At 57.4% G+C, this 14,080-nt stretch overlaps 1 protein-coding gene across 3 annotated transcripts; it reads right to left on the reverse strand.

The window, feature by feature from the left end:
• Nucleotides 1-46: 46 nt before the first annotated feature.
• On the reverse strand, nt 47-13,508 carry IDH3B (isocitrate dehydrogenase (NAD(+)) 3 non-catalytic subunit beta). 3 transcript variants are annotated; one of them, XM_071455889.1, is made up of 13 exons: nt 13,401-13,508; nt 12,540-12,620; nt 9,754-9,846; nt 8,679-8,799; nt 8,491-8,551; nt 6,970-7,102; nt 5,113-5,246; nt 3,804-3,906; nt 3,142-3,288; nt 2,953-3,047; nt 2,812-2,872; nt 1,546-1,634; nt 445-1,515 (listed from the first exon to the last, which is right to left on the reverse strand). In XM_071455889.1, coding segments are annotated over exons 1-13 (1,155 nt in total). In that variant the 5' UTR covers nt 13,437-13,508; the 3' UTR covers nt 445-1,514. The 3 variants fall into 3 exon arrangements, with proteins under 3 accessions (XP_071311991.1, XP_071311990.1, XP_071311989.1); XM_071455890.1 differs by lacking the exons at nt 445-1,515; nt 1,546-1,634 and adding an exon at nt 47-174; XM_071455888.1 differs by having other exon boundaries at nt 445-1,634.
• Nucleotides 13,509-14,080: the final 572 nt, after the last annotated feature.

Genomic DNA, 14,080 nt, shown 5'->3' on the forward strand with positions numbered 1-14,080 from the left:
GTCACCAGCAGCCTGCCCGGGCTGAGGGACGCTGACAGCAGCACGGTCACACCTGAGGCCACTTTATTGGAGTCGCCAGGGGCGGGGCTGAGGTCACTGCACCTCCAGGGCATCTATCACGGCCTGGGTGAAATCCATGGAGGTGGAGTAGCCCCCCATGTCCGCCGTGCGCACCTGCAAGGAGACGGGAGGTTAGGGGGGGACCAGCAGGGGCCCTGCCAGAGTGGGGTCCCCCCGGCCCCAGGCTGGGCTGTGGCACTCTGGGGTTGGGCTCCCTGGAGCCCTCGGCGCCCCCAAAACTGTCCCTGTGCCTTGGGGACGTGTGGAGGGGCTGCTGACCCCTCTGCCCCAGAGTCTGGTCTGGGCTTTGGCTCCAGCATTGCCCCCCCAGCTCAGCAGCCCCGTGCCCCCAAAAGCTGCCCCAGGGCAGGGCAGGGCTGCAGGGAAGCTTGGACCCTTTATTAGCAAAGCAGAGTACAGAGCACAACACGATGGCACAGCCCCGGGGGCACCAGGCCTGGCCCCAGGGCACAGCGTTATGGGATGGGCTCCCAGTTCCCCAATCCCCATGGGCTGGGGGGCACGGGGTCACCTCCCCACCCCGTGCCATGGCTGGAGTGTGCCAGGGTCACCCTGTGGCACGGGGACCCTGTGCCAGCAGCTGCCAAGGGGGCACAGGGTGGGGGTGCCACCCTGTTTGTTTATTGCTGGAAGCTGCACGGGATGGGCCCAGCGGGAATGGGGTCACGGGGGTCCCGTGGGAATACAGATCCCACAGCCACACTGGTCCCACAGCCACAGGGATCCCCTGGGAGAATGGGGTCCCACAGTCCAAGGTCCTGTTCCCACAGGGATCCCACAAATCCCACTGGTCCAACAGAATGACCCCACAGGAATTGGAGGGGGTCCTGTAGTCAGGGATCCCATGGGAATGGGGTCCCACAGTCCCAGGGTCCCATTCTCAAAGGGATCCCACAAATCCCACTGGTCCAATAGCCTGGATGACCCCACAGGAATGGGGGAGGGTCCCATAGTCAGGGATCCCATGGGAATGGGGTCCCACAGTCCCAAGGTCCCATTCTCGAAAGGATCCCACAAATCCCACTGGTCCAACAGAATGACCCCACAGGAAATGGAGGGGGTCCCATAGTCAGGGATCCCATGGGAATGGGGTCCCACAGTCCAAGGTCCTGTTCCCACAGGGATCTGAGAATCCCACTGGTCCCACAGGGATAATAATCCAGTAATGGGGATCCCATGGGAATGGGGGGTCCCAGAGCCATGGCGGGTGGTCCCAATGTCCCTAGGAGCTGCCTATGATTTGGGGGCGCTGCCCCATCCCCCCAAAACCACCCAGGGAACCCCAAACTCCGCACTGGGCGCCTCCTGTGGGGATGGGGAGGGGTTCCTGGGGTTCCCTCCTCCCTGGCGGGGCTGGGAGGGGTTTGGGGAGGAGCTGAGGCGCTGGGGGAGCTGCTGGGGGGCCTGAGCCCCATAGCTGGGGTGCAGGGGGGCCTAAGCCCCATAGTTGGGGTGCAGGGGGGCTAAGCCCCATAGTTGGGGTGCAGGTTGTCAATGACGGACTTGACGAAGTCGGAAGTGGTGGAGTAACCGCCCAGGTCCCGGGTCCTGACCTGCAAATCCAACACAGGGAGGGGAGAAACGGGGAAAGGCTCTGGTGAACAATGAGGGAACGGCTGGGACAGGGACAGGGACAGGACAGCAGAGAGAGACAGCAGGGACCCTCCACAGCCCTGCCAGGACCTCTGGGGGGAATGGGGACATGGACAGGTCCCTGAGAGCCCTGCCAGGACCTGGGGTGGAGATGGGGCTATGGAACATCCCTTGAGAACCCTGGGGTGGGAATGGGGACATGGAGAGGTCCCTGAGAGCCCTGTTGGGATTTGGGGCTGTGGAACATCCCTGAGAGTCCCTCCAGGACCTGCAGTGGGAACAGGGATGTGAGAACGTCCCTGAGAGCCCTGGGATGAGAATGGGGACATGGACAGGTCCCTGAGAGCCCTGCCAGGACCTGGGGTGGACATGGGGACATGGAACATCGCTGAGACCCCTGTTAGGATCTGGGGTGGACATGGGGCTCTGGAACATCCCTGAGAGTCCTGCCAGGACCTGTGGTGTGGGAATGGGGCTGTGGAACATCTCTAGAGAACCATTCCAGACCTGGGGTGGACATGCGGACATGGAGAAGTCCCTGAGAGCCCTGAGGTGGCAACAGGGCTGTGGAATGTCCCTTGAGAGTCCTGCCAGGACCTGGGGTGGGAATGGGGACATGGAGAAGTCCCTGAAAGCCCTGGGGTTGCACTGGGGCTGTGGAACATCCCTTGAGAACCATAGCAGGACCTGGGTGGACATGGAAAGGTCCCTGAGAACCCTGCCAGGACCTGGGGTGGGAATGGGGCTGCAGAAGGTCCCTGAGAGCCCTCCCAAGAACCCAAATGCAGCCAAGGCCATGGTGGATCCCCCAGCCCTGCTAGAAGCCCTTCCTGGGCCAGGACATGACCACAGGGGCTGGACACAGCACTGGGCCTGGGATTGCAGCTGGAGAGAGGAGAGGAACCAGAATTGCAGCTGGGAAGAGAAGAAGAACCCAAATTCCAGCTGGGAAGAGGAGAAGAACCCAAATTCCAGCTGGGAAGAGGAGAAGAACCCAAATTCCAGCTGGGAAGAGGAGAAGAACCCAAATTCCAGCTGGGAAGAGGAGAAGAACCAGAACTGCAGCTGGGAAGAAGAAGAGAGCAGGCAGAGAAGGTGACCCAGGCACCCGCAGCCCTACCCCTGCCCCGCACTCACTTTTCCACCTTTGATCACCTTCTTCACGGCGTCCGAGATCATGTTGGAGTGGTATTCCAGGCTGGAACGGGGGGCAAGCGGGGGTCAGCCCCTCAGAAGCCCCCCAGACCCCCCAAACCCCCCTCAGAGCCCAGCACGTACTTGAGGTGCCGCAGCATGTTGGAGGCCGAGAGCAGCATGGCCGTGGGGTTGGCGATGTTCCTGCCCACGGCCTGGGCGAAGGGGTGCCGGGCTCCCTGCGGGACACGGGGCACGGTGACAGGGCCGTGCCACCCTGCCAGCCGTGGGCACGCTGCCCTGGGGCGCCCCGGGGTGCCCACCCCTCCTCACCATCTCGAACACGGCGTACTCGGCGCTGTAGCTCTCGCCGGGCACGACGCCGGCGCCGCCCACCAGCCCCGCCGCCAGGTTGTCCACGATGTTCCCGTACAGGTTGGGCATCACCAGGACGTCAAACTGGTAGGGATTCTGCACCAGCTGGGATGGGATGGGAATGGGAATGGGGCTGGAACAGCTGGGGGGAAGCTCAGCCCCACTCTGGGACAGGGGGCAGAGCCCAGCTGTGGTGGGGCGGGATGAGATCTGAGGTGTCTCCAACCCAGATCCTTCCATGATGGCACAACTGCCTGGGGCAGCAGAGAGGGGAGTGGGGAGTTTTTAGGGACTGAAGGGGAATTATTAGGGACAGAAACACAGCCAGCCCCAGTGAGGCTGCAGGAACCCAGGTCCCCAAATCCCCCCCAAATTCCCCCCAGGAGCAGCACTGGGATAGCCCTGGAGCCCAGGTGGGACAGAGCTGGGAATGCTGGGAATGCTGGGGGGGCACCTGCCTGGCACGGGGACAACCCTCGGCCAGGTGGGCTCGGTGTGCCCAGGCTTGGAGGTTCCAGCTCCTCAGGGAGGGTGGGAAGGGATCAGGGACAGGGACAAGGGATGGGGACACGCTCAGGGGCGTGGCCAGTCGGGGGGTGTGGCCCGGGGGCGTGGCTCACCTGCATGCAGCAGTTGTCGATGATCATGGTGTCGAATTTGATCTTGGGGTACAGCTCTGCCACCTCCTTGCAGCACTGCAGGAACAGCCCATCCCCCAGCTTCCTGCACAGGGAACACCAGGACGGGTTGGGGGACAGCAGAGGAATCCCAAAGGCTGCAGGGACCCAGCAGGAACTGCAGGGACCCTGCAGGAACTGGGATCTGTGACACCCTTTGGGGGTCCTCACGCTGGTTTTCCCCCCCTCTCCCTGATGGGAAGGGGATTTGTCCCAGGTGGGAGGTGCAGGAGGAGCTGTCCAGGTGCTCCCATCAATGATCCCAGAGCTTGGGATTCTGCAGGAGTGACCCCAAGCCAATGATCCCACAATCCATGGGGACAGAGTTGCTGCCCTGGGAATATCTGGACACTGATTTACCAATAAATGTGATCAGCTGTAGGTCAGGGTCTGCTCACCCCTGGCTGGGAGCAGAATGAGGGAAAAGCCCCAATCCCAGGGAAATCCTGATGGCCCTCACTCCAACCCCAGTGTCCAGCCTGGCCTTGGGCACTGCCAGGGATCCAGGGGCAGCCCCAGCAAATCTGGGAATTCCAGCCCAGGCAGGAATTCCTTGCCAAGATCCCAGCCCAATCTCCCCTTTCCCAGTGGGAGCCATTCCCTGGCTCCTGTCCCTGCAGGCCTTGTCCCCAGCCCCTCTCCAGCTCTCCTGGAGCCCCTGCAGGGACTCTGAGCATTCCCTGGATTTTCCCTTCTCCAGGGAGAATTCCCAGCTCTCCTAGAGCAGAGGGGCTCCACAATCCTGGAATGGTTTGGGTGGAGAGGGACCTTGAAGTTTATTGACACCTTCCAGCACCCCAGGCTGCTCCAGCCTGGCCTTGGGCACTGCCAGGGATCCAGGGGCAGCCACAGCTGCTCTGGGAATTGCAGCCCAGCCAGGAATTCCTTGCCAAGACCCCACCCCAACCTCTCTGTTTCCACCTTGAAGCCCTTTCCCCCTCTCCTGCCACTGCAGGTGTCCTGGAGCCCTGCGGGTCACACTGGGGTCACCCCGCTGCGGCTGAGGGGACAGGGGTGACAGTGGCACTCACACAGCTGAGGGGACAGGGGGTGACAGTGGCACTCACACAGCTGAGGGGACAGGGGTGACAGTGGCACTCACACAGCTGAGGGGACAGGGGGTGACAGTGGCACTCGCACAGCTGAGGGGACAGGGGTGACAGTGGGTGACAGTGGCACTCACACAGCAGAGGGGACAGGGTGACAGTGGCACTCACACAGCTGAGGGGACAGGGGTGACAGTGGCACTCACATGATGTTGGCCTTGTGCACAGCCGTGACCTTGGCCCGGCCCTTCTTGGTGGCGTAGTCGAAGGCGAACTTGGCGATGCGCTGGGACTTGGCCCTGGTGATGATCTTGAGGCACTCGATGACGCCCTTGGCACTCTGGGGACACAGCGGGGCTGTCACAGCCCGGCCACCGCCACCGCCACCCCCGCTGGCCCCGCCGGCTCCGGCCTCTCTTCCCTGCCCTATTGGTACTATTATTTTAAATTATTATTATTATTATTATTATTATTATTATTATTATTATTATTATTATTATTATTGATTTTTGTTTTACTATTATTAATTTTAGTTTTATTATTATTAATTTTTATTACTATTATTTATTATATTACCTTCCCTATTATTATTTTCATCATAATTATTATTAATTATCTTCCCTTCCCTATTATTATCATTACCATCATCATTATCATCATTATTATTAATAATATTTATTATCTTCCCTTCCCCCTCCTTATATTTATTATTACTAGTACTATTATTATCATTACTATTAGTTATTATTATTCACCATAATTTATTAAATATTTATTAAATAAATTAAATAATTTATTAATAAAAATCACCATATATTTATTATGTGTTACATGTATTATTGTATCGATTATTCTTACACGTATTCATTATTATTTTATTATTATAATTATTTTATTTTTATTTATTATTTTTATTATTTTATTGTTATATTTATTATTTTATTCTTACACGTACTTATTATTAAATTATTATTAATTCTTATCATCGGGATTTTTACAATTAAATATTTCTTATCATTAGAATTTTGTTCCAATTACTATATATTTCTTATTATCACCATTTTGTTTCAATAACTGAATTGTTCTCATCATCATCACCACCACTTCGTTTCAATTATTGAATTTTTCTAATCATCATCATTTTCTTTCAATTATTGAACTGTTCTCATCATCATCATTTTGTTTCAATTATTGAATTGTTCTCATCATCATTTTGTTTCAATTATTGAATTGTTCTCATCATCATCATTTTGTTTCAATTGCTGAATTGTTATCATCATCACCATCACCGCCATCATCATCACAATTTTGTTTCAATTATCAAATTGTTCTTATCATAACTTTGTTTCAATTATGGAATTATTCCCATCACCACTTTGTTTTAATTATTAATTTGTTCTAATCTCAGCCCAGATTTGCCTTTTCTGTGCAGTTCTCCCCGCCGGTGTCTCCATCCTGGCCAGGGCTGAGCCAGGACAATGTCCAAGTGCCACTGTCCCCTGTGCCAGGCACTGTCCCCGCTGCAGCCACCCCAGTGCTCCCTGGGGCTGGGTGTGTTCCTATCCCCAAACGTTCCCCAATCCCACGGCTCCAGGCAGGTCCAGAGTGTGCTGAGCAGGGAATCAGGGAACCATGGAATGGGGTGGCTTGGGGACACCTTGGAGTTTATCCCATCCCACCCAGGGACACCTCCCACCATCCCAGGGGGATCCAAATCCATCCAGCCTGGCCTTGAGCACTGCCAGGGATCCAGGGTTGGGAATTCCCAGGAGTTCTCTGGGAATTCCAGCCCAGGCAGGAATTCCTTGCCAAGATCCCAGCCCAATCTCCCCTTTCCCAGTGGGAGCCATTCCCTGGCTCCTGTCCTTGCATCCCTTGTCCCCTTGTTTTACAATCCCTGACCCCTATCCATAAAATCCAACCACTCCTTTTGCCATTTTTTCCCCTTTTTCCCCCCTTCCTCTCCAGCTCTCCTGGAGCCCCTGTGGGGACTCTGAGGAGCCCCTGGAGCTGTGTCCTGTGCAGGTGCCACTGCAGGTGTCCCAGGCTGTGCCCTGTCCCACCTCGTGCTCCAGGGAGCTGTACTCGCCCTCCGTCTGCTCCCGGATGATCACCAGGTCCAGGTTGTTGTGCCGGGTCTGGTAGCCCGAGAGGCTCTTCACGTGCACCACGTTGGCAAACAGGTCCAGCTTCCTCCTGGGGGACACGGGGACATGGGGACACGGGGACACAGGGATACAGGGACACGGGGATACAGGGACACAGGGACATGGGGACAGGGTCACCGGGGCTGCTCCGGGGTCACCATGTCCCCTCTGGGCGATGGGGACACAGCTGGGGCCACCTCCCCTCTGCAGGACCCCAGGGTGAGCAGGGACAGCTCCTGGCCAGGGATGGTCCCTCAGGAGTTTGGCTTCCCAATAACTCATTAATTATTAATTAATGGGGTTTTCCCAGTGACAAATTCTGAAGGCCACTTCACCACCTCCAGAATTTTCAGGGAAGGAGGATGAGTCAGCAGGGGCAACTCCAGGCTATGGAGTTTTGTCTCCCAATAACTCCTTAATTAATAATTAATGTTTTTTCCCCGGTGACTGTCCCCTCCAAGTCCTTGAGGTCACCCCCTCTGCAGGACCCCAGGGTGAGCAGGGACAGCTCCTGGCCAGGGATGGTTCCTCAGGAGTTTGGCTTCCCAATAACTCATTAATTATTAATTATTAATTAACGGGGTTTTCCCAGTGACAAATTCTGAAGGCCAGTTCACCACCTCCAGAATTTCCAGGGAAGAAGGATAAGTCAGCAGGGGCAACTCCAGGCTATGGAGTTTTGCTTCCCAATAACTCATTAATTATTAATTAACAGGGTTTTTCCAATGACAAATTCTGGGATCCACCCCAGCATCTCCAGAATTTCCAGGGAAGAAGGATGAGTCAACAGGGGCAGCTCCAGGCTGTGGAGCTTTGCTTCCCAATAACTCATTAATTATTAATTAATGGATTTTTCCCCATTGACTGTTCCCTGCAAGTCCCAGGGGACACAACTGGGGCCACCCCTGCCTCTGCAGGACCCCAGGGTGAGCAGGGACAGCTCCTGGCCAGGGATGGTCCCTCAGGAGTTTGGCTTCCCAATAACTCATTATTATTAATTATTAATTAACGGGGTTTTCCCAGTGACAAATTCTGAAGGCCACTTCATGATCTCCAGAATTTCCAGGGAAGAAGGATGAGTCAACAGGGGCAGCTCCAGGCTATGGAGTTTTGCTTCCCAATAACTCATTAATTATTCCCAATGACAAATTCTGGGATCCACCCCAGCATCTCCAGAACTTCCAGGGAAGCAGGATCAGCCAGCAGGGGCAGCTCCAGGCTATGGAGTTTTGTCTCCCAATAACTCATTAATTAATAATTAATGTTTCATCCACAGTGACTGTTCCCTCCAAGTCCCCGGGGACACAATTGGAGTCACCTCCCCTGCAGGACCCCTCAGGGTCCCACTGAAATTTTGTTTCCCAGCCCACACAGAATCCCTCAGCCTTTTCCTCTCGCCCATAACTCATTAATGATTAATTAATTAATTTTCCCCACCTGAGCCTCATGTCATAGGATGCCAGGTCTCCCTTGTACTCCATGGGTGTGTGAATCTTCCCTGCAGGACACAGAGCGGGGTCAGGACACGGGGAATTGTCCCAATATGCCACAAAACCCTCCCCTGGCACAGCCTGCGGGGTCAAGGGGAGGATGGGACAGGGACAAGGACAGGGCCAGGTGCTCACCAATGAGGGCCACCTTGCTCTCCTTCATGGAGTCCACCACCCGGTCCAGCTTCTCCTCGGACGCCGTGTTCTGCACCTCGCTCAGGTGGTGCTCGTCAAAGATCACGGGGACATTGCCAGCCTGGGACAGCGACAGGGACAGGGACAGGGCCACCCACGGTCACCCCACAGGAGCCCTGAGCCAGCCAGGGCCGTGCTCGGGGACAGGAGGGGTCCCCTCAGCGCCAGTGATGGAATCATGGGGTGTTTCCCTTGGGAAAACCCTCTGAGGTGACCCCAGCACTGCCAAGGCCACCCCTTGGGATGTCCCCAAGTGTCACATCCACAGGGCTGGTAAATCCCCCCAGGGATGGGGATTCCCCTACTACCTTGGGGAGCCATTTTTAGGAGGAATGATCCCAACATCCCAAATCCAATTATCCCAAATCCCTCCAGGAATGGGGACCCACCCTCTCTGCCTGTGGGACACACAGGGACACTCAGGGACAGGCAGGAACATGCAGGGACACTCAGGGACACTCAGGGACAGGCAGGATCATGCAGGGACACTCAGGGACATGCAGGGACTTGTAGGGATACACAGGGACATGCAGGGACACTCGGGGACAAGCAGGGACACCAGGGACATTTAGGGACGCGCACGGGGACACAGGGACACTACGTAACACACAGGGACAAGCAGGGACACTCAGGGACATGCAGGGACACTCAGGGATGCTGAGGGACATGCAGGGACACTCAGGAACAAGCAGAGACACAAAGGGACATTTAGGGACACACAGGGACACTCAGGGACAGGCAGAGACACACAGGGACACTCAGGGACATTTACGGACACTAAGTGACACACGGGGACAAGCAGGGACATTTAGGGATGCCCAGGACACACAGGGACAGGCAGGGACATTTAGGGACACGCAGGGATACTCAGGAACATGCAGGGACAAGCAGGGAGATTTAAGGACGCCCAGGACACACAGGGACACCCAGGGCACACAGGGACACTCAGGGTCATTTAGGGACACTCAGGGACACTCGGGCCAGCGGCTGCTGCTGTCCCCTGGCCATGCCATACCTTGAAGACCTCCTTGACAGCGTGCATGAGCTCCGGGCCCACGCCGTCCCCTGGCAGCATTGTCACCTGGAATGTCCCCTCAGCCCTGTGGGACTGCAGGGACACAGCGGGGTCACCCCAAACCAGCCCCAAACCGGGCCAGAGGGACCCCCAGGCCCTGAGCCACATCACACCCACAGGGACACGGAGTGATGGGGACACGGGGACACGGAGTGTCTGGGTTGGGAATGCCCTGCAGGGCCAAGGCCACCACTGAGCATTGTCCCCAAGTGTCACAGGGTTGGGTAATGCCCCAGGGATGGGGACTCCACAGCTGTGCAGGGCTGGACAGGAGGAAAACTCCCACAATGTCCCCACAATGTCCTCCCAAGGGACCCCCGGGGACATCCAAGCCTCTCCTGGCCCAGCCTGGGGCCGTGTCCCTTTGTCCTGTCCCTGTCCCCAGCTGTCCCCTCCTGGCAGAGCCACAGGGTCCCCCCCTGATCCCCCTTTTCTCCAGGCTGAGCCCCCTCCCCAAATCCCTCCTGTCCCTGGGCACCCTTGTCCTGAGGGGCCCAGAGCCAGCCCAGGGGGAGCTGTCCCTGTCCCTGTCCCTGTCCCGAGGCCACCCGGGGGTGACACCAGCCCTGAGCACACCCAGCACCATGGAGGGCCTTGCTCTGCTCAGCACTGCCAGAATAACCTGTGCCTCTGCCCAGAGGGATCCTGAGAGCCCCCGGCACAGCCCCGCGCTCCTAAATCCCCTCATCCCTGCCCTCAGGATCCCATGGAATTCTGGACACCCATTTTTAGGAGGAATTTTTCCAATATCCCACCCAAATCCCTCCAGGGATGAGGTCTCCCAGTTTCTCTTCCCAGGAGGAATTTCCCCAATATCCAGGGACACCCCAGTGCTCCTAAATCCCTTCATTCCTTCTCCCTGCCCTCAGGAACTCCTGGAATTTTGCACAGCCATTTTAGGAGGAATTTCCCTAACAATCCACCCAAATCCAGGGATGAGGTCTCCCAGTTTCTCTTTCCAGGAGGAATTTCCCCAATATCCAGAGACACCCCAGTGCTCCTAAAACCCTTCATTCCTTCTCCCTGCCCTCAGGAACTCCTGGGATTCTGCACAGCCATTTTAAGAGGAATTTCCCCAGTATCCCACCCAAATCCCTCCAGGGATGAGGCCTCCCAGTTTCTCTTCCCAGGAGGAATTTCTCCAATATCCCAGCACAGCCCTGTGCTCCTAAATCCCTTCATTCCTTCTCCCTGCCCTCAGGAACTCCTGGAATTTTGGACAGGCATTTTAGGAGAAATTTCCCTAATAATCCACCCAAATCCAGGGATGAGGCCTCCCCATTACTCTTTCCAAAAGGAGTTTTCCCCAATTTCCCAGCACAGCCCCATGTTCCTAAATCCCCTCATCCCTGCCCTCAGGAACTCCTGGAATTTTGCACAGCCATTTTAAGAGGAATTTCCCCAATATCCCACCCAAATCCCTCCAGGGATGAGGTCTCCCAGTTTCTCTTCCCAGGAGGAATTTCCCCAATATCCAGGGACACCCCAGTGTTCCTAAATCCCTTCATTCCTTCTCCCTGCCCTCAGGAACTCCTGGAATTTTGGACAGGCATTTTAGGAGGAATTTCCCTAACAATCCACCCAAATCCAGGGATGAGGTCTCCCAGTTTCTCTTTCCAGGAGGAGTTTTCCCCAATATCCCAGCACAGCCCTGTGTTCCTAAATCCCCTCATTCCTTCTCCCTGTCCTCAGGAACTCCTGGAATTTTGGACAGCCATGTTTAGCAGGAATTTCCCAATATCCCACCCAAATCTTTCCAAGGATGGGGACTCTCCCCTTGTTTTTCCAGGAGAAATTTCCCCAATACCCAGGCATGGCCCAGTGTTCCTAAATCCCTTCATTCCTTCTCCCTGCTCTCAGGAACTCCTGGAATTTTGGACAGCCATTTTTAGGAGAAATTGCCCCCATATCCCACCCAAATCCCTCCAGGGATGAGGACTCTCCCCTTCTCCTTCCAGGAGGAATTTCCCCAGTATCCAACCCCATATCCAGGGACACCCCAGCGCTCCTAAATCCCTTCATTCATTCTCCCTGCCCTCAGCACCTCCTGGAATTTGCCAAACCCCATTTTGGTGGCCCAGACCACAAGAGAACCTCACTGATCACTCCTGGGATGTCCCACCCACCCCTTCCCTTCCTTCCCCAGCCTGGAATTCCCTGTGGAATTCCAGCAGGAACCCCCCAATCCCAGCCCAGGGAATTCCCTGCCAGCAATGCCAGGGAAACTCCAAACCCCCAGTGGGAATGGGGAAGGAAGGAGGGAGGGAGGGAAGGAAAGCTGAGAGTCACAAATGGGGAGCTTTAAATAAGCTGGAATCAAATGTCCAGAGCACAAATGTGAAATACCAGGAGGCAGAGCTGAGGGAAGGGCAGCGCCTCAAGGTCACACCCAAGGCTGAGCCCTTCCCTCAGCCATATTCCCAAGGAATCAGGGAATTTTCTGGCTGGGAAAAACCCCAGAGACCCCCCCCAGCACTGGCCATGTCCCCAGGTGCCACCTCCACAGGGATGTCAAACCCCACCACGCTCCCCAAGAAGGAATCCCCAATGTCCCACTCAATCTGACCCCTCACCAACCCCCCAGACTGAACCCCCCAAACCCAATGTCCCACCCAAACCTCCCCTGAGCTTTTCCCAAACCCCCCAGCCCCTCCTCTCCTCTCAGGGAGTTTGGGGGGTCAGGGCTCCCCCCTGAGCCCCTTGGCCCCCCCAGATCCCCTGCTCACCTTGGCCTGGGCTTGCTGCAGGAGGGTGGCCGAGGTGCCCAGCGCCCGCCATGCCCCGAGGCTCTGGGCACGCAGGAGCCCCTGCGGGTGCCACAGGTCAGAGAGCCCCGCCAGGGGCACGGGGTGCCCCCCAAAACCCTCCCCGAGCCAAAAATGTCACCCCCGAAATGACACCCCCACAACCCAGCCTGAAACTCGTCCATCCCCAAACTGAACCCCCCCGGCCCTCACCTCACGCTCTGCCCCACACAGACCCCCCAGGCCCGAGTGAACCCCCAGACCCGAGTGAACCCCCTCACTGACCCCCCCCCAAGACCCGACTGAATCCCCAGACCCGTCTGACCTCTCAGTGACCCCCCCAGACCCGTCTGACCCCTCACCAACCCCCCAGACTGAACCCCCCAAACACATCTGACCCCCCAGACCCGTCTGATCCCTCACTGACCCTGTCCGGCCCCCAGTGACCCCCTCAAGCCCTTACTGACCCCCCCTACTCTCACTGACCCCTCACTCACCCCCCCAGACCCCGTCTGACGCCCCCACCCCTCACGGACGCCCCCAGTCCTCACTGAGACCCCCCCCCCAGACCCTCCCAACCCTCACTCATCCCTCCCTGACCCTCCCAGCCCTCACTGACCCCCTCAAGCCCTCACTGACCCCTCACGGACCCTCCCAGCCCTCAGTGACCTCTCACAGCCCAGAGAACGATGAGGTCAGACCCCGTTTGACCCCCCTGACCCTGTCCGGCTCCCCCATACCCGATGTCCCACCCCAGAGCGATGTCCCCGCTCATTCCGTGCCCTCAGTCCCCGCGGCTGAGCCCGCTGTCCCCTCAGCGCCCTTCTCCCGTCCCCCGCTCACCGCCGCCGCCGCCCGTCCCGCGCTGAGCGCCGCCATCTCTGCGAGCCCACAACGCACCGCGGCAAAGGGGCGGGGCGCAGAGTGACGTCACAGAGGGCGGGGCCTCGCTGGCCCTGTGGCGCCCCCTGGCGGACGAGCGAGATAGCGCGGGAATGGGACCCGCCAGTGTCCCACAATGTCCCCCGGGGACCCCCCAGTGTCCCACAATGTCCCCCTGGGATCCCCCCCCCCCCCCCCCCAGTATCTCACAATGTCTGCCAGGGACACCCAGTGTCCCCCTGGGACCCCCCCAGTGTCCTCCCAGGGACCTCCCCAGTGTCCCCACGATGTCCCCCTGGGATACACTCAATGTCCCACAATGTCCTCCGGGGACTCCCCCAATGTCCCCACAGTGTCCCCCTGGGATTCCCCCAGTGTCCCACAATGTCCCCCAAGGACTGCCCCAGTGTCCCACAATGTCCCCCAAGAACCCACCCAATGTCCCCCCAGGACCCCCACAATGTCTCCTCAGTGCCCCCCCAGTGTCCCCCTGGGACCCCCCACAATGTCCCCCTCCAATGTCCCCCTGGGACCCCATTGGGACCCCCACAATGCCCCCCTCCAATGTCTCCCTGGGACCCCACCAAGGTCCCCCCAGGGACTCCCCAGTGTCCCCCCAAGGACCCCCGCAATGTTGCCCC

The sequence above is a fragment of the Agelaius tricolor genome, unplaced genomic scaffold, assembly GCF_023055355.1.
Source record: "Agelaius tricolor isolate 1412-34295 unplaced genomic scaffold, bAgeTri1.0.p SCAF_54, whole genome shotgun sequence".
NCBI classification, from domain to species: Eukaryota; Metazoa; Chordata; class Aves; order Passeriformes; family Icteridae; genus Agelaius; species Agelaius tricolor.